At 40.0% G+C, this 26,153-nt stretch overlaps 1 protein-coding gene across 5 annotated transcripts in view; it reads right to left on the bottom strand.

Moving 5' to 3' along the window:
* The window catches only part of adgrd2 (adhesion G protein-coupled receptor D2), a 55,025-nt gene that overhangs the window by 13,377 nt on the left and 15,495 nt on the right, over nucleotides 1–26,153 (bottom strand). For 4 of the 5 annotated variants that reach the window (XM_085179486.1, XM_085179490.1, XM_085179488.1 and 1 more), the window contains 10 exons: nucleotides 22,931–23,291; nucleotides 14,813–14,918; nucleotides 14,672–14,727; nucleotides 14,398–14,524; nucleotides 14,166–14,269; nucleotides 13,834–13,936; nucleotides 11,276–11,429; nucleotides 7,717–7,850; nucleotides 5,792–5,907; nucleotides 3,481–3,601 (listed from right to left, as the gene is read on the bottom strand). In XM_085179486.1, coding sequence (XP_085035612.1) covers nucleotides 3,481–3,601; nucleotides 5,792–5,907; nucleotides 7,717–7,850; nucleotides 11,276–11,429; nucleotides 13,834–13,936; nucleotides 14,166–14,269; nucleotides 14,398–14,524; nucleotides 14,672–14,727; nucleotides 14,813–14,918; nucleotides 22,931–23,291 — 1,382 coding nt within the window. The remainder of the gene's footprint in view (nucleotides 1–3,480; nucleotides 3,602–5,791; nucleotides 5,908–7,716; nucleotides 7,851–11,275; nucleotides 11,430–13,833; nucleotides 13,937–14,165; nucleotides 14,270–14,397; nucleotides 14,525–14,671; nucleotides 14,728–14,812; nucleotides 14,919–22,930; nucleotides 23,292–26,153) is intronic. The other variant, XM_085179491.1, reaches the window with a different exon arrangement.

The raw sequence follows: 26,153 nt of genomic DNA, 5'->3' as shown, positions 1-26,153 counted from the left end.
TAGTGTTATCTGCCCTCAGCTGGACACTGGCAGTAAATCTAAATTAACTAGCAGCTCTCTGAGGGTCACCCAGGGGCTAGCTCATTTTGATTAATTAAAGACCTGGGAAGGGCAAGGAGGGGTGGGAGGTTTAGGAAAGGACAAGAGAAGAAGGAAGGAGGCAGAGAGGGAGAGATGCACAGAGAGCTATAAGAATAACAGAGCCAGTGTGTGGAAAGTGGGACGTAAGGATGAATGTGAGAGGAACTGAGTGCTGTGTTATCAGGAGAGCTCGAAGGAGATGTGGTCTGACCTGTGGTTCAAAGTACTGACTGCCACCTCCCACACACACACACACACACACACACACACACACGCACACACACACGCACACACACACACACACACACACACACACACACACACACACACACGCACACATAAACAGAACACAAAGACATATTAAAGTATTTTGTGGTGAACTGCTGCAGCTTGGTGGTGGTGCACTAGTCAGTGATGTCACTTCCTGCATCGTCATGATTCTATCAGATAAACAAAACTTGTCTTCTGTCAGCACTCAGATATATAAACATCCGCCAAAAGTTCTTCAAACCAACTACTTATTGAAGTTCAGTGATAGTTAGTTAGTTATGCTGCAATAGACGTAGGCTGCCGGGGATTCCCATGATGCATTGGGTTTTTCCTTTCCAGTCACCTTTCTCACTCACTATGTGTTAACAGACCTCTCTGTGTTGAATCATATCTGTTATTAACCTCTGTCTCTCTTCCACAGCATGTCTTTATCCTGTCTTCCTTCTCTCACCCCAACCAATCACAGCAGATGGCCCCGCCCCTCCCTGAGCCTGGTTCTGCCGGAGGTTTCTTCCTGTTAAAAGGGAGTTTTTCCTTCCCACTGTCACCAAAGTGCTGCTCATAGGGGGTCATATGATTGTTGGGTTTTTCTCTGTATCTATGAAGCGCCTTGAGGCGACTTTTGTTGTGATTTGGCGCTATATAAATAAAACTGAATTGAATTGAATTTAAGAGTGAAAACAGATATAAGATCACTTGAAAAATTATATAAATGAAACTTGTATGTTTTGGATATTTAATAAAACAATATATGAAAGTAATGAGAAAGTGGCCACTTTCATGAGTAAATCATATCAGCCTTATATGAGTCACTATATGAAGAAGGCCACATCTGATGCAAGTCTTTTATAAGTTTATTCTATTTCTTTTCCATATGGGGAGCAACACACCATGATCCTGTATGCACTGTTTTTATGTATTTATTTATCCATAAACTACTCTGTTAAACGACGCTGCAGATGCTTTAAATTCTGTGAAGCCCTGTGCTGCAGATGTATCTGTGGCTGCATTCTCTTATGAAAGCTGAGGTATAACTGGGGTTAATCTTATTAGATATAAGTCCCTGTAGCAGTAATGAAGAAATGGAGCCTGCAATGCTATTTCTTCTTCTTTCTCCCGTAGTGTGGATGTTTTCTGTCTCCTTACAACCTTCTTCTCTTTTCCCTTCCCTTTACTCCTAACTCGAGGCAGATGGCTGCTCCACCATTAGCCTGCTTCTGCTGGGTGTTTTTCCTGGTGCTTGCTCATAGGTAATTATCTGATTGTTGGTGTTTCTCTCTAATTTTGTTGAGTCATGAATTGAATTGAAAGGCAGCCTGATTGCTCGTCTCTGTTGCAGGTACTTGTTGGCTTTGGTTGGCATACAGTCAGTTTTAATGGCATACTGCTTTTTATTGCTACAAATTGTGTGTTAGGTTATACGTCTATTGTCTAAATGACTGAAGAATGTACGTATAAGGACATCACTGTATCAATAATGTGATTGTAATGTGATTTCACATAGTAGTGTTAAAAAGATGGCATACACTGTCATTGCTATGCAGATCATATCCAGCCTGACTGAACCACCGGAAGAGGCTGAAAAATGCTTTAAACCTTTTTTTAATACATTTAATCATTTTAACAGTAAACCTTTTTGACAAAAGTAACCAAGTAATTGATTGCTTGAATACCTAATTCAACCCATTCAAGTGAAAAGGCCGGAATGAGCCAATGAGAGATTCTTAAACATTTATTGGGTGTTCAAAGACTTTCCACACTACACAACACATTCAACAATTCACAAACACGTCCATATTGCTCTTTATTCTATGCACTTTTTAAATTTTGTTTAATCACACCCACTCACTGACCGATGCACCTGGAGCTACTCTCAGTACAGACGTGTTCCCTTGAAAAGCCGAGGTTCAAAGCACTGACATTCCAGTTGGTAGATAACCCCCAACACATAAGCAACTGTAATGTTGCATTAATTATGATTAATAAAACACAAATGTTACTTTTCACAAGACAGTCTACATTTACACCTCTGCTTTCTAACCATGTTGTTTTCACAAAACAACCAATACTTGTTATTGTCTCTTTGTTGTATCCTTTGAAGTATGCGGTTATCTGAGAGCATCTCATTGGGCAGTTAGCTTCAGGGAGTCCTCAGTGCTGTTTGGTCCAAACACCTCTGTGGTGTGTTTTATTAATGTTTCATCACGCTGAGCTTGTGTATTATATGTTTCTGTATGCCATTTACTTATTTAAGAGCCTCTCCTGTAGATGAAATGTGCACGTCACAAAGCCGGACGTGTGGCTCTTGGCATCAAAAGTCTAAACGAATGATGTAATTTGAATTAGGGATGCACCGATACCGATACTGGTATCGGGTATCGGGGCCGATACTGTAAAATGTGTGTGTACTCATACTCGTAAAAGTTAACCGATACCATGAACCGATACCAACTTATTTCATTAATCAGAGGGTGGCTTGTCATTTCTGTTGTAGGTTTTTAGATTGGCCACTAGGGGGCCAATTATTATTTTATTTATTATTTATTTTATAATAATTATTTTGTTTGTTTGTTTACAATATGGACACTCTGCAATAATTTAAAAGTTTATTTTATTCTCAAACCTAATTTGTATTTATTTTATTCCAAACAGAAGTGTTTATTTATTATTCTGAAAGCTCGAGACAGTGCCAATAGTTCAGTGATATTTTGTAAAATTACAATGTGGACACTCTGCAATAATTTAACAGAAGTGCTTATTTTTCACTTGAAATTTTTTTGTGGTCATTTTTATTAAGATTTTTTTTTTTATCGGCAGAGAATAAAATAAAACCTGTCTTCCAATTCATTGCATTTGTGTGTGTGTGCGTGTGTGTGTGGTAGAAGTATCGCTTTTTGTACTCTGTATCGGCAAGTACTCAGATCCAAGTATCGGTATCATATCGGTTTGAAAAAATTGGTATCGTTGCATCCCTAATTTGAATTCTCCTCTCTGAGTAAATCAAGAAGAAAGATTATAAATCACATGGACACATTGTCTAAATGAATACAATTCAGCTGCTGTTCTGTTTCCCTTTGCAAGTAACCACTAATATTACAGGAATATCCAACGAGCTGGGGCTTTGCTTACCTGGAAGGAGTTGAGAGCAATGAAAATATAAGCAACTACCACAGACAGATGGACGAGCACGCCACACAGCCAGGTCAGACCCAGGACGGGCAGCAGGATCAGAACTGGACGGGTCACAGCCCTGCAAGCACACATGTACACGAAACATCCATGAACACCGGGTGCGTGCAAGCTCGAGGTCTCACACCTATGAAAGAAAACTTCACCTTGTGTTGATTCCTGAGTGCTTTTCTTTCTCTTTGTTAACCCTGTTATAAAACTTGAGGACAGAGAAGGAACGAGCAGAGCGGAGCTTTCAACTTTTATTTTGATGACATTTTCTTCTCAGATATTTCCTCCTTGAATTCTCATCAAAGATCTCTCCAAAGCTAAACATTTTACCGCCTACCACAGTCGTGCTCCTGTTCCTTTGCAATCTTTCTTTCAATGATCCCGGTGCTTATACGGCCAATAACCATTTCATGGGGCAAGGCAGAAGAGGTTGCCTTTGTTCAAACCACTATTGTTGTCACACTGCTGCACCTGGGTAGAGAGATTGAGTTTTCAGACTACACTGTGTCTGCAAGGACAAAGCCAACACTCTCTTCCCTTTTATTTTTGAAAGTCGTTTTCCCTCTAATCTCCTCCATTGACGTAACACTGGCACAGACTTTCAGTGTGTTTGTGAGGGAACGAAGAGACAGCGAGAGCGAGAGGGGGAACAGCTTTGGGCTGAGATAAAAAGGAAGCGAGCTGCTTGATGCTGGGCTGAAGCACTTTGTTTACCTGAATCTGAAATTATAAAATATGTGAGATCCCAGTTTCTCCTTCAGACTTTCTCATTTTAATATTTTGACCTCTGACAAGCACATTACTGAAGAATGCCCATTCTACATATAAAATATCTACAGGTACATGTAGATGTGCATTAAATAATAATTTCTTCCCTACCTGTAATGATTTTAACATCTTTTTAAAGAATATCTGCTTATTTGGAAGCAGAAAACTAACATTTATAGGATGTAATGGAAAATATATTTGCACTGTTTAAAAAAGTAACGTTTATTTGGGCCTAAAACAAAAGACACACCTTAAACCGGTCGATGATGAAAGAGTGGATATTAAGGGGGTAAACATCAAATGATTTGGATTCATTTTGTCCAGAAAATGAAAACTCGACTGTGTCTGAAATAATATTTATGTAAAAAACAACAAAAACTCACCACAGATCTGCGTTTTAACAGGAAAAGAAAAAACACATCGTAGCAGAGCTACTAAGTTTAACTGCAAACTGGGTGGAATTTGTGTTTGCTGCTCAGCATTTGGAAGGCTAATACATTTTTACATGTATGTAATTAATAGTTACTTTGTTGTTTCTGCCTCAACTTTAAGGGCAACAATGACCGTTACATAAAACGAACAAACACCGTACTGTACGACAGCGGTCTCCAACCTTTTTTGCGCCACGGACCGGTTTATGCCCGACAATATTTTCACGGACCGGCCTTTAAGGTGTCGCGGATAAATACAACAAAATAAAACTAGTACCGGTACTGAAAAAGAAGATTTATTCATAACACACGTGAAAAGACCCAGGAAAACTGAGTTAACGATAAAAACAATAACAAAATAACGCTGAAAACCGATAAAAACCCTGAAAACTATACATTTCACACCTGAGCCTCAACTCTCGCGGCCCGGTACCAAACGACTCACGGACCGGTACCGGTCCGAGGCCCGGGGGTTGGGGACCGCTGCTGTACGACATCTACAGAGAGCGTTTGGCTGTCCTCTTCCTCTGTGGGGAACTCATTTTTTCAGGTATCCTAATGTTAAGATGACTTGACAGGAACAGAAATGCTAAATAGGCAAAGGGAACAATCTGGTCCTTTAATGTGAGAAGAAATTCTAAAGTATTTGGAGAAAAGTGCTTTAAGGAATAACAGTTGTAGCAAAGTTGTAGCAACCGCACGCACGCACACACGCACACACGCACGCACACACGCACACACAGAGAAACAATTGTGCAGGGCCCAGGTGTTAAGCTGATAAGCACTTACACTCCCACAGTAAACTCCCCGTCTCTCACACTGTCTCTATTCATCATGGGTTGCTCAACCAAAAAGAAAATAGTAAGCGTGTGTGTATCTGTGTGAAGAGAGAGAGAGGGAGAGAGAGAGAGAGAGAGGGAGAGAGAGAGAGAGAGAGGGAGAGAGAGAGAGAGAGCGAGTTTGGCCAGACAACAGAAGAAAAAAAAAAATCGTAGGAGAGCACAGAAAAAGCAGGAGGAGAGGGAGTGACAGAGAGTGCTACAAACTTTATTGTATCTCACCAGGTAAGGTCATAGGTCTGCATCTTTGATGCTGAGCTTGGACTGAGCATCTTAGCACGGCGACGAGCGCTGGAAACAGTCACCATGACAACCCGACACAGCACAACCGCATTGACCTGCAGGCAGAGGACAACAGCATCAACACGGCCTCCAGCAAACACAAGACGTGCCACTGCAGAACCACTTGGCCTCCAGCTCACATGAGGAGGAGGGAGATGTTCCCCTTCTGCTCGGGCTGCAGGAAATCAAATCACAGCAAACAGCATTCAGTGAATGCAGTGTACGTTATTTCAGCTTGATCCTGGCCTCTGTCAGGTGGAGGGAACAGAATATACAAGGAAACACTCGCTGTTATGATTCTGCAACAAATCCAGAATGACCTGATACTCTCATTAAGACATACACGTATTTGTTTATATATTTCTATTAGTAAAATTTACCGTATGAATAAGCAAACCAAATAAATGCACTTTGTCATAAAGCATTTTTAATAATCTTTTAAAAATATAAAATTTGCATTTTTTGCCCCCACATTTGAGCAGCAGGTTCTTTGCAGCTCCTTGTTGATGCATTGTGATGTCATTTTTGTCTACTCCCCAGTTTGTGTTTGTGTTTGGTGACTCTGTGTTTCCCTCCCTGAGCCTGGATCTGTTGAAGTCTTCCTGTTAAAAGCGGGTTCTTCCTTCCCACTGTCTCATAGGGAATCATTTGATCTTTTGGATGATCATATTCTCCTCTCGGTGAGGTCCTGACCACCGACGGCTCACCAACGATCGTCCACCTCGACGGTGTGCAGATCAAACAAGTCCAACAATTTCAATATCTGGGGTCCCTCGTCGAGGAGAAGAAAGTGGCATCATCAGTGGAGATACGCTCCAGAATTGGGCAGGCGGCGGCAGCATTCGCTTCCCTGCGCTGGTGCGTCTGGAAGAAGAACAACATCTCATTGGCGACAAAGATCCGCCTTTACCGAACCCTGATCCTGCCCATTCTACTTTACGGCGCGGAGACGTGGACAATGCTCAAACACGACCTGAGCAAGCTCGAAGTTTTCCAAATGCGTTGCCTTCGATGCATTCTCTGCGTTTCCCTTCGCGATCGTCATTCGAATGACACCATCCTCACCAGCTGCGGCAGCCAACCGACGATCGGCGACCTAATCCAGCGCCGCCGACTCCGTTGGTTTGGCCGCATTTGTCGAATGGACCCGAGCCGCTACCCCCATGGCCTACTCTGGTTGACCCGCCCCACCGATTGGAGGGTCCATCGAAATGCACCAAAGAAGACATGGATGAAACAAATCCAGGATGATTTGAAGGCCCTTCGACTTGACCTCGAGCAGAAAGAACCATCGCCTTAGATCGAAAAGCGTGGAAGATAATCGTTGGTCAAGCAAGAGAACCTGCAGCACCTACAGCAGCGTACTGGTTGCGCAGCAGACCACCGCCGCTGGTCGCCCGCTCAGGACAAGAAGATATTCTCCTCTAATATTGCGGTGTTTTAACCTTATAATATGAAGTGATTGAAAAGAATGAGAACTGCTATGTAACACATTTAAATGTTCTTAAAACACATAAAAACACCATAAAAACAGACACATAAGAAAAAGTGTAAAGTCTCTTCATCAGGATATAAGTGGCTACAAATAAAAATGTTATTTTTTGTAAACTTTCTTTTCAAACTCACATTTTTCACACATACTGTTAAAAACGACTGTTAGTAACAATATAAGGATAGTTACTTATGTGGTTACTGTTGGCTTAATTATGGCAACAGCATCCTGTCAGATTATGTCTAAGATTTATTACATCACCTATAAACTTTCATGAAATTTGGAACAAAATGTGCGACGTGAAATTTTGTTTGCTTGGCCAATAAAGATACTGAATAGATGAAAATCAGGGAGCAAAAATAAGATTACATACTGTCAAGACAAATATCACAGGTCCCACAAAGGCCCAGATTGTATCGGTCTTCACATTGAGCCAGCAATGATCGTCTGCTTTGTATTTGTCCATGGATATCACCAGGGTTACTCCAACAACCAGAACAGGCACACCTGAAAACAGGTTAATAACAGAACAATTGCACATCAAATAATACTATGAGTTATATTATTATAGTTAAATATTTTTACTTCATTTACAGTTTTTTGTGCTGTTGATTTTTGTCTCAGTTTGGTGTGGTATATTCTATTATTAGTATGTTAGTGTTCGGTTCTTAAATACATCATTTTTATTATAATGTGTGCATTTTTCAAGGACATTTTATAAGAAGTTATAAAAGACACAACAGATGTCACGTCTCATCCTCAATATGCGCCAACGCTCTCTCACGCCAGTTCTTCAAACAAAGACCAAATCCAAAGACATTTCCTCTAATTGTAAATTATTTACTTTTGAAATTCCATAATATGAAAGTTTTGTTTCTAAAGTTCTGTTTTTATTTGTAGTTTTTAGTTTATCTGCTGAACTATACCAGCCTTGCTGTGCTGGTGTCACAACAACAAAGGCAGAGGCGACACGTTCAACAGAGGAGCGCTATGAAGCCTGTCCCACTGAATGTCTCCTCTGAAGGGTAACTCTGCACATCTGCATGGAGAGATGAGAGGAACACCTGAAAACTGTTTGTGCTTCACTTCTCATCATATGACAAAACACACAGACTCACAGATGGATCTGGGAAGTTTGAAAGTCAGCTGCAGGAAACTTGTTTTGTTTGGTTTGTTTGCTATTTAGTAGGAATCGTGTCTAGAATATAGAACAAGTTCATCTGCAATTTGACTGATTAACTACTGTAAGCATGTGTAACAACATCAGGGCTCGCCATCATTCTGCTTCTGCACATCTTTCACAGTTTCACTGGCCACCAGTACCACCTGAGCCAAGCTACAGATCAAAACACAGTTTGGTTGTTGGATGACTTCTGTGTCGTAATCGTATCTAGTGACAGTAGACATGAGCACATGTTTGAAAGGACTGAAAGTTGGACAAAGAAACATAAGCAGAACTACAATATGTGCTACAGTGACGTCTACATTTTACACTTTTAATGTAGCAGCATCTTCTCTAGACTTTCAAAGTAAAGCTAGTTAACTCAGTCTTCTTCCCAATCATTGTCTTATTCTTGTAGCAGCTGAACTACGTAATGTAGCTTTAAAAGTGACCTTGTCAGGGATTTGTGAACACACAGAAACAATAAACGTGTACTCTCTCTGTGGTTAGATTATCTGTATCCTTTGAGCAACCACTTTATACACAGAATAATTTGACACTGTTGTTGTTGCAGCTGTACCTATTTTTGTTGTCTTTTTTTTTCTTTTTTGCCTGTCCCGTTTGGTTCTTTTGCCATCAGAATTATTGTCTAAAGGCGAAGAAAGATGCCCAACGGATTTACTTTACCAAATTGACCATCCCAGCCTTGCCGTAATGGTCTATTTGATTCACCTTTTATTGTTTATTTTATTTATTTTTTATTTTCACTTGCTAGATACGGGACAGACTTGAATGAGGAAAAGAAAAGGGAGAAAGGAAGAGGGGGAAAAAACAGCGGAGAAGAGGGACGGGGATAAAGGGCAAAAAAACAACTAAATAAGCAGACAAAAAAAAGTTATATCAATATATCAATCACCTGGATCACCTGTTGAGAAAGAAAAAAGAAAACAAGAAGAAAGAAAAGGAGAGCAATACAATAAAACCTATTTTTGTTGTTAATGCAAATTTCGTCAAAATGTCATTCAGACTGCTGAAAGACTGTGACGGACTTTGCAGTTATTACATTTAAATAATGCACAAATAGCCCAAAAGGTGAGTTTGTAACCAACCAAACCAAAACTAACTGTCTGTTGAAAATACACGACCGTTCTTTTTGTATTTATGCTGCTAAATGTTGTTTATGCTACACTGAGCCTGCTCAACAAAGTGAACACTCAAAATGTGTCGTTGCTTTACTAACATTAAGGCCACTTTGGTGAATATTAGTGATGTGTTGTGCACAAAAGCATCGGCTCTTTGTATCAACTGTCTTCCCACATACATCACACACACATTTCTATGCTGAACGTAAACGCAGCTATGATCTGAGACAAGTCAAGACTGTGTGTTTTGTGCCTCGGGTTTCTCATTGGCTCCCACTCTTGCGGAGGCGTAGCACGCACATGAATGAGAGGCAGAAGGCGATTGTAGTTCCTATTAACAGGGTGTTTCCGACTGTCCCGCTAATTGCCGAGTTTACTTTTGTCTGGATGTCATATTTACGATTAAAAACAAATTTAATCAAGATAGATATTTACATTTTCATATAGGAATTGATCCTGAAACATGAAACGCTGGTAACGGAAGTATAAATATTTCAGGATCGCGTCACTACCCCTCAGTCAGTGAGTGAGACGAGGACAGCGGTGAGGAGGAGAGTGCGAGTGCATCGCAGAAACACATACATATAACTGACAGCAGCATCTGGCTGCAGTTTAAAGAAGCAGATACTAAGAGGAGAAATCACATCAGCCCATCCAAGCTGAGGCATCTGAGTTTTCTGAATGTCAGCCTGCACTGAGGACAGACTGCTGAGTTTGTTCTGCTTCTGTTCTGTGGATTTGTAAGAATCCTGCTTTTGAAACAGAACAAATACACTAAATTAGACAATTATAAGGCTTCTCATAAAAACGCTAAATGCAAAAGGGTTTATCAACACACAAAGCATTCATATTTGCCGAATAAAGCTAAAATATGAGGCTACAGATGATAACAAATTAAGAGCCATTTGGGAGCCACAAGAGCCGGCTCTTCTTTGGGAGCCGCGCCACAAGAGCCGACTCTTCTTTGAGAGCCGTGCCGCGAGAGCCGGCTCTTCTTTGGGAGCCGTGCAACAAGAGCCGGCTCTTCTTTGGGAGCCGTGCAACAAGAGCCGACTCTTCTTTGGGAGCCGTGCAACAAGAGCCGGCTCTTCTTTGGGAGCCGTGCAACAAGAGCCGGCTCTTCTTTGGGAGCCGCGCAACAAGAGCCGACTCTTCTTTGGGAGCCGTGCAACAAGAGCCGGCTCTTCTTTGGGAGCCGCGCCACAAGAGCCAACTCTTCTTTGGGAGCTGTGCAACAAGAGCCGGCTCTTCTTTGGGAGCCGTGCAACAAGAGCCGGCTCTTCTTTGGGAGCCGTGCAACAAGAGCCGGCTCTCTGAAGAGAGCCAAACTTCCCATAACTAGTAAATATTTGAAGATTTGGGAAGATGAAGAGTCTTTCTGCCATTATCAGGAGTTTATTTGAGAATTAACTGCTATAAAGTTTTGTGATATTGTAAAGTTGATTTGAAAAGATTTTATTTAAAGATGTTGAAATGGAATTAATCCTTGTTGGACTTGTTACCACTCACTCAATGGCGACACTCTGAGTTCCTAATCTGATATTAAGTTTTTAGAATGAATGTTTCTTTCTGAATGTCATAAACCAAACTGAAACTTGACAAACTACTTCAGTGAGATTAGAGTTTACCCCAGCCAATGACATAGTAGACTTTCATCCTGCGGTCCTCGCTGATATTGACAGACACGACTTTACTCCACAGTAGCAAGCCCTCCACCAGCATCCAGGAAAAAGAAGCCATGAATAAGAGATGAAGTAGTGCAGTCACCAGGAAGCATGCTGTCTGCAGGATTTAAGGAATACAAAAGCAAAGGTGAGCTGTGGGCTGAGCTGCATTGTTAATTACCTCCCTGAGTCATGGATGAAAGCAATTTTGTCTGTCATGTCTTTGGAGATTTTCATAAAACATAACCATTAATTACCGATTAATGGTTATACTTAAAAGTTATGCTAATGACACATGGCTGTATATTTCTGCTATGCTCACAGACTACTCACAGCATGAAGTCATAACATGCACTTATTTACTGCAGTGCACTTTCTCTGCTGAGTCACTGATCAGACTATAAATAGATCCAGGTAGTAATAAACTGGCCCGCACATATGATCTTGAAGCAGCTCCAGCACTTCCCTTCGTATCTTTGGAAAACTTACCCTGCCTAACTAACCTGACTAACCTTTCCAAGACTGTATACCAGTGGAATGAAGTGGTGGAGAAAGCCTTGACAACCCTCAAAGAATCGTTTGCTGCAGCAGCAGTACTCATTCAGCCCAACACGACTCAGCAATTCATTGCAGAGGCAGATGCTTCGGATCACATATCGGGGATACTTCAGATATCCTCTCTCAAAGTAAAGAAGGAAAAATCCATCCATGGGCTTTCTTTGCTCAACGCCTTTCCCCACAGAACTGGAAGTTGCTGGTATTGGCTTTGGAGGAATGACGCCACTGACCTTGTTTATCTCAAAGTGGCCAAACATCTGAATTCCCACGTAGGCCCTTTTCTTGGCGTGGTTTAACTGTGTTTTCACTCACAGACCCGACTCTTGGAACGTCAGACCCCTTTTCCGTCAGTTCTTGCGCTTGGATGCCTCCGCAGTATCACCACTATATCATCGCCGCCTGTATCGCTGGGTTTCTGATGTGGGAGAGCGAGTCCCAGGTTCCCTGATCCAGGTAACGACCCATCCTCAGTTTGATCCCAGGTCATCCATTGGTGGCATGCGGCCAGGTTCACGTGCTATCCAGACTTGGACTGCATGATAATTTTCCTGCAATGTTTGTTTTGGTGGCCTTCCCTCAAAAAGGATGACCGGGAGTCTGTGTCGGCTTGTCAGGTGTGTGTCCAAAGTAAGGCTTCCAGTTCCATGCCCGCAGGATTCCTCTTCCTACTGGGCGCCATAGACCAAGCCTGCCTGGGCAGCAGCATTGGACCCACATGTCCCTGGACTTCATCACCGGCCTTCCTCCTTCAGCAGGTAACATAATTATCCTCACTACTGTTGACCACTTTTCTAAACAAGCCCATTTTATCACCCAAAGTGCCATCCGCACTGGAGATGGCCCAGCTAATGACTGATGATGGGCTCCAGCTGCATCGTGTCAGACTGTGGCTCTCAGTTTGCCTCGCAGGTGAGGAAAGAGCTCTGCTCCATACTGGGAGCCCAGATTTCACCCAGAGACTAATGGTCAGGTGCAGAGGACAAATCAGGAGCTGCAGGCCTCTTTTCAATACACTGTGCCCAACCTGGAGTCCCAGGTTGGAACTCCATCCTCAGCGACTGGGCTCCCGCTATTGATCGGCTATCAGTGATTCTTGTTGCCCTCTGTGGAAGGTGAGTGTTTGGTACCACCTGTTTAACACCATCTCGGCAGCTGTTGGCAACTCAGGAGGGCGACACAAACAGCCCTGCTCTGGACAAAAGAGCAGAATAAACAATGTGCGGATCGCGGTAGGACACTTGAACCTCGTTATTCACCTGGTCAAAAGGTTTGGCTTTCCAGCAAGCGTGTTCTGTTACAGACTGAATCCAGCAAACTCTCTCCTAATTACATCGGAACATTTGAGATCGACTTTCTAATTAACCCTGTCACTGTTTGTTTGTTTGGAACATGTGCATCCACGTCTCAGCTCAAGCCCACCGTTTCCAGCCACTGTAAATAAGTTCACCAAACTTCATTCTGAGTCTGTGTTTGAGTCTTTTAGATTCTGGCATAAAAGGAAGACAAATAAGCTCACAAACTGAAACATAACCACATGAGAAACATCATTTTATTCATTTAAATATGAAATGTAGTGAAAAAAAATCTAAGTTATTTGCATATTCTTCACACTTAAATGTTTCAGATAAAGCAATCATCAATAAACAATTAATAATAAATTATCAATTTATTAAGAGCAAAAAGCTTTTTACAAAATCCACATTCTGATAGCGTAGGATTAGGATCAACACTGATGCTGATATCGCTCTAAATGACCTATAAAAATTCAGATATTTTCCACTTGGGTGTCCAAACAGGATAAATGGGGGATATTAATTTGCTCTACCTTAAACCCCATCTGGGTTTGCCAGTAAATATTAAGAACATAAAGTTACAAAGTTCTCAGGATTTAGAAATTGCTTGATTTAATTTCATGTATTTTTATTTTTAAAACACTTGATGTGTTCAATTATATGCAGACTCACCTCATTTTCAGCAGCCCAACTGCTGCACATCAACAGCAGCTCAGCCACTCCCAGAGCAACTATAAGGTTCTTATGGACAGTTGTGCGGTCTGATTTAGGGACACTGTACAAACACACACACGCAAGAACACACAGCAAAAATATGTGAGCAAAGCTCTTACAGCAGTTCTCAGGATTAAAAAAGTTTCACCGCGATGCTGTTCACACATCTACAGAGCACAATGTTCTGCTTTTTGCCGCTCCATTTATTGATGGGAATCTAGCAGGGTTATATGAAATGCTTTTCACCCTTGATGCTTTACAGAGTGCACTCTGTGACGTTTGTGACTCACCCCACGGAGATGAAGAGGATGAAGGTGAAGAGGAGGCCACACAGAGACACTCCACAGCCAATGAACGTCAGCACCTGCAGAGCTTTTTCATTCTCTGGGCTCCTCTGACACAGTAACACACATTTACAGACACACACACACACACACACACACGCACACACACGTTGTATTAATAGCTCATAGTGAAGATGAAAGCACAAATAGCCGTGATAGCTGAGTAGAGGAATATTACCTGGGCTTCATACACCTGCAGCAGTAATGCAAAGTTGGTGGTGTGGTTGCAGTAGCACACAGTATATCCATACTGCTTGGACACTATTTCACAGCCCTTGGTATTCCACCACCCACCAGCGTCTGGGCTAATAAGACACAATTTATTCAACAAACACAATTTACATATGCACATCCCCATTTTTGAATAAAAAATTACATTTATTCTGGTTTTATGGGGAATTTAAAGAAATTCAAAATACAAATCCTTAAAAAAAACTGTAATTTTTACTTACGTTAGATTAAAATCCCAGAAGGCACACACGGGATCATACACAGTACCATCTGGATTCTGTAGAACATATGAGAAATATGAATATAGTCATAAAAAATGGTAGACATGTACAGTTAGGAGAAAATAGAGAGATTTTGTTCACCTGTACTCTATGTTGGAGCTGGAAGCGAACTGCCATGCTAACTGGTTGGTCGTCTCCCAGTACTGTGGTAGAAATGACTGAAGAGCCCAAGATGGTGCCTAAATACCTGGTTTGGTGAAAGCACACAAGGTAGAACCAAGTATAAAGAACAGGGCACCAAAACCTTTTATCTGAAACAAGAGGCAGCCTCGCCTCTGTCAGTGCGCCCCAGGGTGGCTGTGGCTACAATGTAACTGCCATTGTAACAGTTGCTATTGTAATGCAGTGTATCACCACATGGTGGCGCCTCCTGTCTCATGACTGGTGTGTCAGCCCCTTTTTGTTCTTCTTCGCACTCCTCCTGTAATGGATGCTCCCGTGTGTACGCGGACTAGTGTGCTCTTTAGTAATGTGTGGTAGAGGCAGCACTTTTATTTTTGATATTGTAAATAAATGAGTACTTTTTGGAAAGTCAGAAGCTGTTGCTCATTCGCTATCCACCTGTACACCTCCGTGGCTGGTTTCATCTCCACCGCACGTTACACCATCACCAGTGTGTGAATGTGTGTGTGAGTGGGTGGATGACTGAATGTGTAAAGCGCTTTGGGGTCCTTAGGGACTAAGTAAAGCGCTATACAAATACAGGCCATTTACCGTTTAGAAATGCTGCCATGTTCTGTCAGTTACTCTGGGAATGTTACTGTTGAAATGCTTCTGAATGCAGCACATTTTAAAATAAAAGTGTATTATATATTATTATACAGATTATTTCATATAGATTTTCTGCTATTTTGCATTTAAGCAGCTAAGGACTCTTCTTTTGGAGCCCTTGACCTTTTCTGGTCTTGTTAACTATAAAGAGAGAGCTACACCTTTTAATATTATGTTTTTTCTGTTTTTGACTATCATGACTGTTTACATTTTAGATTCTAACTGAAGGCATCAAAACTATGAATGAACACACATGTATGTATTAAACAAAAAGAGTGAAATAACATGAAAAAACGTGTTTTATATTTTAGGTTCTTCAAAATAGCCGCCCTGTTGCTTTGACTACTGCTTTGCACACTCTTGGCGTTCTCTCGATGAGCTTCATGAGGTCGTCACCTGAAATGGTTTCCAACAGTCTTGAAGGAGTTCAGAGATGCTGAGCACCTGTCGGCCCTTTTGCCTTCACTCTGCGGTCCATCTAGTCCCAAACCATCTCCACTGGAATTAGGTCTGGTGACTGTGGAGGCCAGGCTATGTGGCGCAGCACTCCATCACTCTTCTTCTTGGTCAGGATGCTGTGGTAGCTATGATGGTTCAGTGAGTCTTCAATGTTGAAGGCACAGTGTGTCAACAGTGGCACCAGCAAAGCACGATCCTCCATGCTTCATGATGGGAACCATGCATGTAGAGACCATCCATTTACAGTTTCTGTGTCACACAAAGTCATAGCAGGTGGAACCAAAGAGCTCAAATTTGGACTCATCAGACCAAAGCACAGATGTCCTCTGGTCTAATGTCCATTCCTTGTGCTTCTTGGCCCAAACAAATCTTCTGCTTGTTGCTTTTCCTTAGTCGTGGTTTCTCAGCAGCTATTTGACCATAAAGGCCTGATTCACACAGTCTGCTCTGAACAACTGATGTAGAGATGTGTCTGCTACTGGAACTCTGCGTGACATTTATCTGAGGTGCCGTTAACTTGTGATTTCTGAGGCTGGTGACTCGGAAGAATGTATCCTCAGCAGCAGAGGGACTCTTGGTCTTCCTTTCCTGCAGCGGTCCTCATGTGAGCCAGTTTTGTCAAAGTGCTTGATGGTTTTTGCGACTGCACTTGGGGACATATTCAAAGTTTTAGCAATTTTTCGACTGACTGACCTTCAGTTCTTAAAGTGATGATGGACTGTCCTTTTTCTATGTAGCTGATTGGTTCTTGCCATAATATGAATTCTAACAGTTGTCAAATAGAGCTGTCAGCTGTGCACCAACCTGACTTCTATACAACACAACTGATGGTCCCAACTCCATTAAGAAGGCAACAACTAAACCCTCACAAGGCTCACCTGTGAAGTGAAACCGAGTTCAGGTGACTACATCATGAACAGAGATGGGCAGTAACATGTTACTTGTAACGCGTTACTGTAATCCGATTACTTTTTTCAAGTAACAAGTAAAGTAAGGGATTACTATTGCAAAAACGGTAATTAGATTACTGTTACTTTCCCGTAGGAACGCTGCGTTACTGCGTTACTAAAACCGTGATTTTTTGCGAGAATGTCTCATGACAGTGACGTAAGCGAGTGTTCGTGACAACAGCTGTGTGCAGATCAACAATGGATCATATATCGAGTGCAGAGAGAGTATGAGCGTGCAGCGTTTAAAGCGTGGAAGTACTGACCTTACTTTGAGTTTGATTCCATAAAAAGTGACAAAAACATTAGTGTCCGTTGTGCGTGGGAAGAAAACTTCTTTTTACAGCGAAAAAACCCTAAACTTCCAAACAAGCACCGAGTAGCTACGACGTAATGGGAAACTCAGAGAAACTCGCGGATTCTTCCACTGACCGCTGCACACCTGCACCAGGGTAACCCTCCGCCTACCCCACTCCTGCTTTACAGGTGAAAATAGAGCAACAGGACCGCTAGTCTTTGACTTTATTTATTTTCTGCTGTGTTTTACTTGCATCTATTTGAAAGACTGAGTGTAAACACACAAAAAATATTTTATTTTATTTGCTGGAATGTGCAGAAAATAGGTTTAAATGTTAAACAAATTTCTTCCAGTCAGAGAATGTTGCAGATAATTAAATGTTTGCTTGATGCATAAAGTTAAAAGATTAAAACAATAAAACAAGTTTTAAAAAGAGACTTTTCCATTTGATTACATTTTGTATGATGATTATGCAGAAAAAGTAGAATTGGGCTGAAAGATCTATCACTTTATCACCTATTCAGGCTGTAAATCGTGTTTTTAAAAAGTAACTAAGTAATTAAGTAATTAATTACCTTTGAAAATAAGTAATCAGTAAAGTAACAGGATTACTTTTTTGGGGAAGTAATCAGTAATTAATTACTGATTACTTTTTTCAAGTAACTTGACCAACACTGGTCATGAAGCTCCTTGAGAAAAGGCCGAGGGTTTGTACCGCTGTCAACAAAGCAAAGGGCAGCTACTTTGAGAAATCTAAAATATAAGACATATTTAGAGTTATTCATCAATTGTTTCTTTGCTACATAATTCCATATATCTTGCTTCATATAGTTGATGTCTTTGGTATGTAGCTACAATGTAGAAAGAAATACAAATAAAGAAAAAACAATAAATGAGAAAATATGTCCAAACTTTTGACTGAGTGAACTTAAACTGAAAGCGAGCCTTTATTATGGCTGATGACAGAGTTCAAACAAAGCAGAAATATTGTGACTAAACTAAACTATAACTAAACTGGGAAACTAATACTGTGATAAACTATGGAGACTCAGAACTATGACGATGACTGCAAAGACTGGCCGTGAAAACATGGAGGTGGGAACACAGACGACGCGACACAGAAACACAGAGACTAAATACACATGAGGGATGATCAGGGGAAGTGGAAACACATACACTGACATTAGACACAGACTTTCAAAGTAAAACAGGAAACATGGGGATTAGACGTGACCTGAACTGAACATAACCACACAGATATGACGCATGAACCAGGGAGACTGAATACAGGAGGAGATGACATAAACAACTAAGAAACAAAGGACTAAACAGCAACCTCGAAATTAACTAGATGAACTAAACTAGGGCACCAATGAAAACCAAAATATAGAAAAACTCAAACACTGGGTCACAGAACCAGCCCATGACAAAAAATGAATGTACTCCCTAAACTTTTTGGAAAGTATCACAGAGATTTTCTCCATGAAGTTATTATTATACTTAACACACGTGAGTAATAAGCATCAAACTAAGAGTGAATTGCTTATGAGAGTGAGCCTACTGGACAGTTTCAATACGCCTTTTTCTTTGTAAAGCCAGGATTCTGGGGTTGCCTCAGTACTGTTAATGCTGAGTCCGTGTTTTGAGGGAACCATTCAATAAAACTTGATGTTGAGCCATCTGTTTGTTTAAAAATTACTGAATTCATTGATCCGAATTCACATTTTTACCCAAATTTGAGCCAGCACACATGGCTTCTCTGAGAAGTCAGAAATTAATCACCTTTATTATAAAATAGTAGATTTGACTAGAACATAATTGTTCAGTATTTAGCAGCACGTTGCCTCAGAGAAAAGAGGCTATCTGATTGAACTGCCCGGTTAGCTGGGACCTCTCTGCATGGAGTTTGCATCTCCCTGTGCCTGTGTGGGTTCATATGCATGTTAGGTTAATTGCTGATCCTAAATTGGCTATGGATGTGAGGTATATAAATTTCAAAGAAAACAGCAAGTTGACTGTTATTCTAAACCATTCTGAGTCATCATTAATTTGTTGTCTCCTCCTGCACAGTAGTTCACCCGCCGTGTCTTCGTGGTCTCTACATGCATGGTTCCCATCATGAAGCACGGAGGAGGAGGATTGTTGTTATGATGTTATGAACACACACTGAGCCAGCATGGCTAACACAAAATCTTGCAGCAACATGCCATCCTGGTTTGCGTTTAGTTGGACCATCATTTATTTTTGAAAAGGTCAGTGACCCCAAACAGGCCGTGTAAGTGTTATTTGACCTTTTGGAAAACATTACAGATGACGACCTCATGAAGCTCATCAAGAATGTCAAGAGGGAGCAAAGCAGTAATCAAAGCAAAGGGCGTCTATCTATCTATCTATCTATCTATCTATCTATCTATCTATCTATCTATCTATCTATCTATCTATGTGTGTGTATGTGTGTGTGTGTGTCTATGTGTGTGTGTGTGTGTTCTCTCTATTTTTATATTATAATAATAAATGAACCAGTGTTTTAATATTATCCTGTATTACTTTGAAATTCCTTGATGTCTTGGTTCCCAACATTATAAAAGTATTTTGGTTTATTATTAAAATAGTCGTTTACTAGGGCTGGGTATCATCACTGATTTCTAGAATCGATTCAATTCCGATTCACAAGGTCCCGAATTGATTCAATTCGATTTGAATCTGGGAAATTTTGACAGTCAGAAATATTATAATTCAGATCAGTGCATTTACATATTTTTGTATCTATAAAAAGGAAGCTGACACTTTCCAGACTTTATCAAAGGTGTGAGCATCACAGCGAGGCCTTTGTGTCAAAGTAGCTGAAGATAAAACTCAGAAAACATGAAGGAGATTTTCCTGTTCTGGATTTTATACAAATATTCTGCAGTAGATCAAAAACGAAAGAAAACCATTAATCAACACATGAACGTTACCTCTGACGTTACAGCGGTTTTATTAGAGACACGGCGTTTGGCATTTTGCATAATTTTAGAAAGTTTAAATTTGTTCAGTATTGAACGGCAGAAATTAGGTTTTCTTTTTGGGAGTACAAAAAACGAAGAAAAAAAACGTCGGCCGACAGCGCTGTAAACAACGGTAGACTTGTGCGTAACAAGCAAATGAATAACGAAGAAAACAGATTTTTAGACGGGAAACTGTTCTTGAGAGAGAGAGAGAGAGAGAGAGAGAGAGAGAGGGAGCTGTGCATCGTGGTCGAAGCAAAACAGGAAAAGTCAGAGTGAATTTGTGACGATGTTTATGTGACGCGTAGTTTGGATCTTCTTTTGCTGCTGGTTCGGTCAATATTGTTTGGAGAGAGATCAAACTAACAGCTTTAGAATCAGCGCATAAACGGCGTGAACACAAAGCTCGACCCACCGACACATCAGAATCAGCGAGCTGTCGGCTTTCAGCCCCGACCGTGAGAAAAGCGACGTCTCACTGATTCTGATCCGTTGGCGGGTCGCGCTTTGTGTTTAAGTCTTTGTGCAGAATCCGTGTTCCTGCTCTCATTTACTGTCTTAGCTGTTTGGCGGTTGTTGAAATTTTGTGAGATTTAATCTGAGATTCTGGCATTTTGGGCAAAATAAATTTATATTAAAAAATCGATTCAGGATTTTAATGAATCGATTTTACGTTATCCAAGCCAGAATCGATTTTAATCAATTAATCGATTATAAAAACCCACCCCTATCATTTACAACCTCAGCAAAAAGCTAACTGACTGAGCTATAACCATCTCTGTACTGAAATAAACAGAGAAATTTTACAATGCACAAGTTCACTGGTTTCTCCAGCTTCTCACTCTGAAGCCAATAACTGTATTTTTAGTTTTCATGAAAAAGTTTACATAAATATGCAGCTGTAATTTTTCATTTTCACAGATAAAGCTAAAATCTTGGTAATAACTGATTGTAATTTGGTGGTTTTCAAGCATGGGAGGTGGAGAACCCTGTATACCTGTATACTGGTGTTGTGGGCAACATGGGGAAATGCCTCAACTACTAATAAGTCACAGGTTAGCTGACCTGCTGCTGCTGTTCTGAGCTTTATTCAGCTGAACAAATGATACAGTTTATAAGCTGATATTTGATGAGCCACGATGGCTATTCTTCAGCTCCTGGTCAGTATAAAGCTTTCAAATCATTAAATTGGACTTTAGCAAGAATCATAATATTAGATTGAAATCAAGAAGCAAGTCATGCTGAAATGCATCTAGACCAGGCATTCTCATAGTGAAGAGTGCTGCGGCTCACTTAAAACCAGTGTTTTAATGCTTTGATGTGAACCGTATGTCATCAACAAAATATGTGGCATATTGTCTAATAGGGGTGGGGAAAAATGGATACTGTGTAGCATGGTGATATTTTGTTTGCTAATAATGTATGGATACAGGGACAGCAGAAATCGATACTTTGTTACAAAAAAGTTTTTTTTCTGAGCAAGAATCCTGACATTCCTTCACTGTCCAAATGTGTTTAACTTGTTTTTGGCAGCAATAAACATGACAGTTTACTTATTTTAATTTAAGACATGTTTTCTTTTAATTAAGTTTAAAACTTTTTTATTTAATGTAAAATTATATTTTGTTTTAATTTACTTTCAAATTCTTCAGTTGCTGAAGGGGCTGCATAGTTTTCATAAACTGCATAGTTCAGAATAGCTATAATTGTACCAGATGGTTGTTCAGTTAAGTTGGACTAGACTGTAATACAAACCGTTCAGTTTGTCAACAATCAAACTGAAATGAGAGAAAGACTGAGTGTGAGACTTTGTTATTAGAGAAAATGATGATTGATAAAGTTTACCTTTATGTACAGAATCTGAATATCGCAAAATATTTTAAAAAATTGCAATAATATCGTATCGTGGGTTTTTTTTTTTTTTTTTTAGTGATATGTTTTTTTTATTGATTAGCATTCAAATATCTCAGTGAAGACAGAACAAAGATTTACCACAAAGCAAGAAAGCATGAGACAAGGCTAATCAAAAGGTATTGGCTGAAGCATTTGCTTATTACGCCAACCCTTTTAACAAAAGATCTTTTAGCATGCAGCTCCTGTACACAGGGCTCGAAGCAAATAATAAAATTCAATTCAATTCAATTTCATTTATATAGCGCCAAATCACAACAAATGTCGCCTCAAGGTGCTTCATAGATACAGAGAGAAAAGCCCAACAATCATATGACCAACAATCATTAAGTATTGTGATAATATCGTATCGTGGCATATATGGTGATTCCCACCTCTATTGTCTAAAGTCTTAGATTTTGTCTTAAATCTTCACACTAATCAAAATATAAGAGAAAGTAATATTTTCTTTGAAACTTTATCCAAATACAGACTGTTGGCTATAAACAGCTAATGCAACCCAGTGATATGCAGAGTGTTAAATGGGAATAAATGATCCAGGTGCTTATTGGGACAGTTTGAAACATGGTCTAAATTAACTGCAATTTCATTAAAAACTATATGCACCAAATACCCAGTTGAAAGGTTTTAAAGCCTTTTGCCCTGGGAGTTACTTCATATAACTCCAGAATAATCCTCCATATAAACGTGAACATAAACTGCAGTGCTGTAAATTATATTAAAATTTTCATTTTATCAAATGTTAATGTTTGATGAAAAGTCCCATCTTTTTTACATCACAGTCACAACTTCATGGATAACACATGACAATGGGTTCAACGTTTACCTTTGGCTGCCATCAGTGACGGTGGGCTCCATGGTGATGTTCTCCTCAGGATTGAAAAAAGGCCGCAGAGAGCCGTACCACATGTTGACCAGCGTGAGCTTATGGAAACCTGCACATGTGATAAAATACGATGGTTTGTCAGGTTGAACCAAGAAAAAGAACATGTTTTGTTTTTGCTTGCTTGAAGAGCAAGAGAGGGAAGATGGTTTTTGTAGCAATCTCTGACCATTGTTATGGAGATCCTGCATCTTCTGATGTGGGACTGAGATACAGTCTAGGATGGTTGGCTTCTCTGTTTCAGGTCCACAGAAACTTGATCCTCTGGATACTTCCTGCAGCTTCTGCTGCTGCACCACCAATTCTACGAACAGGATTAAAAAGGTTTAGATACATTATTCATCATTTTAATGCTTATATTACACATTACAACTCGTGTTACATTCATTTAGTAACACATGTTTACACTTTTTCAGTAGCAGGTTCAAACCAAAGTCTCAAAACAATGACAATAATGTGAATTACAAAGTGGACTGAAAACATCTTAGCAGAAAGCTAAGATACAGAGGTGGGAAGTAATGAAGTACTTTGTTACTGCATGTCAGCAGAGTTTTCAGTTATCTGTACTTTACATGAATATTATTTTTTTACTTTTACTCCCAACATTTTTAACACACATCTGTACTTTCTACTCCTTACATTTTCAAAACAGGCCCGTTACTTCAGGCTCAGCAGTATCATTTACAGCGTTTATACTTAGCAGGTGAAACTGGGCCGGACCGAGTGCATGTGTCCGTATGTTGTAGTCGAGCTTCTAGAGGAATAAACATGAGTGATGTTTCTACACAACGTAACATTTGTACACAGTTTCCCCAACAAACATCAGCAAACACACAAACTGTTTGTGTGCAGTTAATATAACATATTTTATAATCTTATAATAAAATATTAGTCACTATCCCTGTGAATAATAATGGATGTCCTTCAAGGAGCTAAGTTTTGTTTTCTTACTTTGAGTATATTTCAGAGACTTTTCACTTTTACTTGAGTAAAGCAGCAGAATCAGTACTGCAACTTTTACTGGAGTATTTTTTACTCAAGTATCTATACTTCTACATAAATACAAAAATGTCTGTACCTTTGCCACCTCAGCTCAGATAGAACATCTTCCGTAGCAACATTATTTCTATACTGCACCAAACCACGACTTTAATCTAATAAATATATAAATAAATACAGTTTCTTGTTGCAGAGGTGCTTCAAGCTTTATAAGTTTTACAATTTTGTATTTTTACATAACTCAAAAAACATCAGATATTTAAAAAAGCAGATAAAACAAACCAGACACAGAAATGTGACGAGAATATTAGATTGTAATTATTACATATCTGAGTGGGAGATCACATTTGCGGCCTTTTGCTTTTAGTATCAGTGACTTTCAGATTAAATATGATGGTATTATCAATGTTATTATTAGTGATAAGTTCAAAGTAAAGATGTCACCCAGAAGCTACACAGTTGCCATTTTCTTAATAATTTTTCCACCAGAACTCTGAAGTGATGTAACAGGAAATTGAACCTTGTGTTGTGAGGTTTTGTTGTCTTGTAGTTTTGTCTCAGACTCTCTATAATTCAATTAATTATACAACACCAACTCACAACAGTCACCTTGAGGTGCTTTATATTGTGAGGTAGACCCTACAATAATACACACAGGGAAAAACTGGGGGGATCATGTGATTGTTGGGTTGGGGGTCAGCTGCTTTATGCTGTGGCTAATAAAGTTCAGAGAATTTGTTAGTGGCCATGTTTACATTTGTCTCAATGAAGTTTGGACTTTACTCTCATATTTTATTTTTTATTTTCTCCATGTTTTATTCTTAAAGGCTAAGAGTGAGCATTGTTTACATGCTTATTGTTTGTCCATCGTGTTTTTTAATTGCTACGACCAATGCTGCATTCATGTGTTCATCCAGTCAGTATATATAAAAAAATACTATCTTATTTTATCCCAAGATTTGCCACTAAAACACAAGGATGGCATCTCCATAAAACCTCTCTTGACATGTCTAGATGAAATTAAAGCTTGGTTGGCTCTAAACTTTTTAAATTTTAATGAAAAGAAAACAGAAGTGTTGGTGTTTGGACCCAGTGGTCCCTGTGAGTCCTCCTCTGTTGTTTTAGGATCCCTGGAAGTCTATTTTAAACCTGTTGTTACTGATCTTGGTTTTAAGTTGGACAGTGATTTTAAATTGGGCAACCAAATCAGAGCAGTGGTGAAGTCCAGTTTTTATCATTTAAGGCGACTGGCAAGAGTAAAATCTTTTCTTTCGAGGCAGCACCTTGAAACAGTGATCCATGCTTTTATTTCTTCCCGCCTGGACTGTAACTCACTTTATGTGGGGGTCAGTCAGTCGTTGCTCTCACGTCTGCAGCAGGTTCAAAATGCGGCTGCACGACTCCTAACAGGAACTCGAAAAAGAGAGCATATAACCCCCGTGCTCGCCTCTCTGCACTGGCTGCCTGTGTCTTTTAGAGTTCATTTTAAACTTCTTATGTTTGTTTTTAAATGCATTCACAGTCTTGACCCGCCTTACCTCTCTGAGCTTCTTCATCCCCACATACCCTGTCGGTCTCTCAGGTCAGCTGACCAGCTGCTCCTGGAGGTACCAAGATCCAGGAGGAAGCTCAGAGGGGGCGGGGCCTTCTCTATTGTGGCTCCAAAATTATGGAATAATTTGCCCGTGCACGTTAGAGAGGCCCCTTCACTGTCCACTTTTAAATCACGTCTTAAAACCCACTTTTATTCCTTGGCTTTTAACCTCAGCGAGACTTAGTTTCTCTTTTAATTGAAGTAGTTATTTAATTAATGATTTCACTCTTCTTTTATTTGGTTTTTACTTATATCTTATGTAATTTTATTTTACAGTTCCAATGTACAGCACTTTGTGTCAGCTGTGGTTGTTTTAAAGTGCTTTATAAATAAAGCTGATGATGATGATGAAGATCCAGACCGCATGCAGTGTTTGTTATTGATTCTTTGGCATTGAACTGAATTGTATTCAGTCTGAGAGCATCTGAGTTTTGTTACTTATGTTTCTAGTTTTGGTTCTTGTTTGCTTTCATCTCTGTTCCATTTTCACGTCCAGTCTGTCTTTGTCTCGTCCCTGTGTTGCCTCCATCTGTCTCATCTGTGCTTTGTCCTTTTTCTTCCCAGTCTGTCATG

The sequence above is a fragment of the Neolamprologus multifasciatus genome, chromosome 12, assembly GCF_963576455.1.
Source record: "Neolamprologus multifasciatus chromosome 12, fNeoMul1.2, whole genome shotgun sequence".
Lineage (NCBI taxonomy): Eukaryota > Metazoa > Chordata > Actinopteri > Cichliformes > Cichlidae > Neolamprologus > Neolamprologus multifasciatus.
The sequence above is the reverse complement of the archived record's forward strand: the minus strand, read 5'-3'. Positions and strand labels throughout refer to the sequence as shown.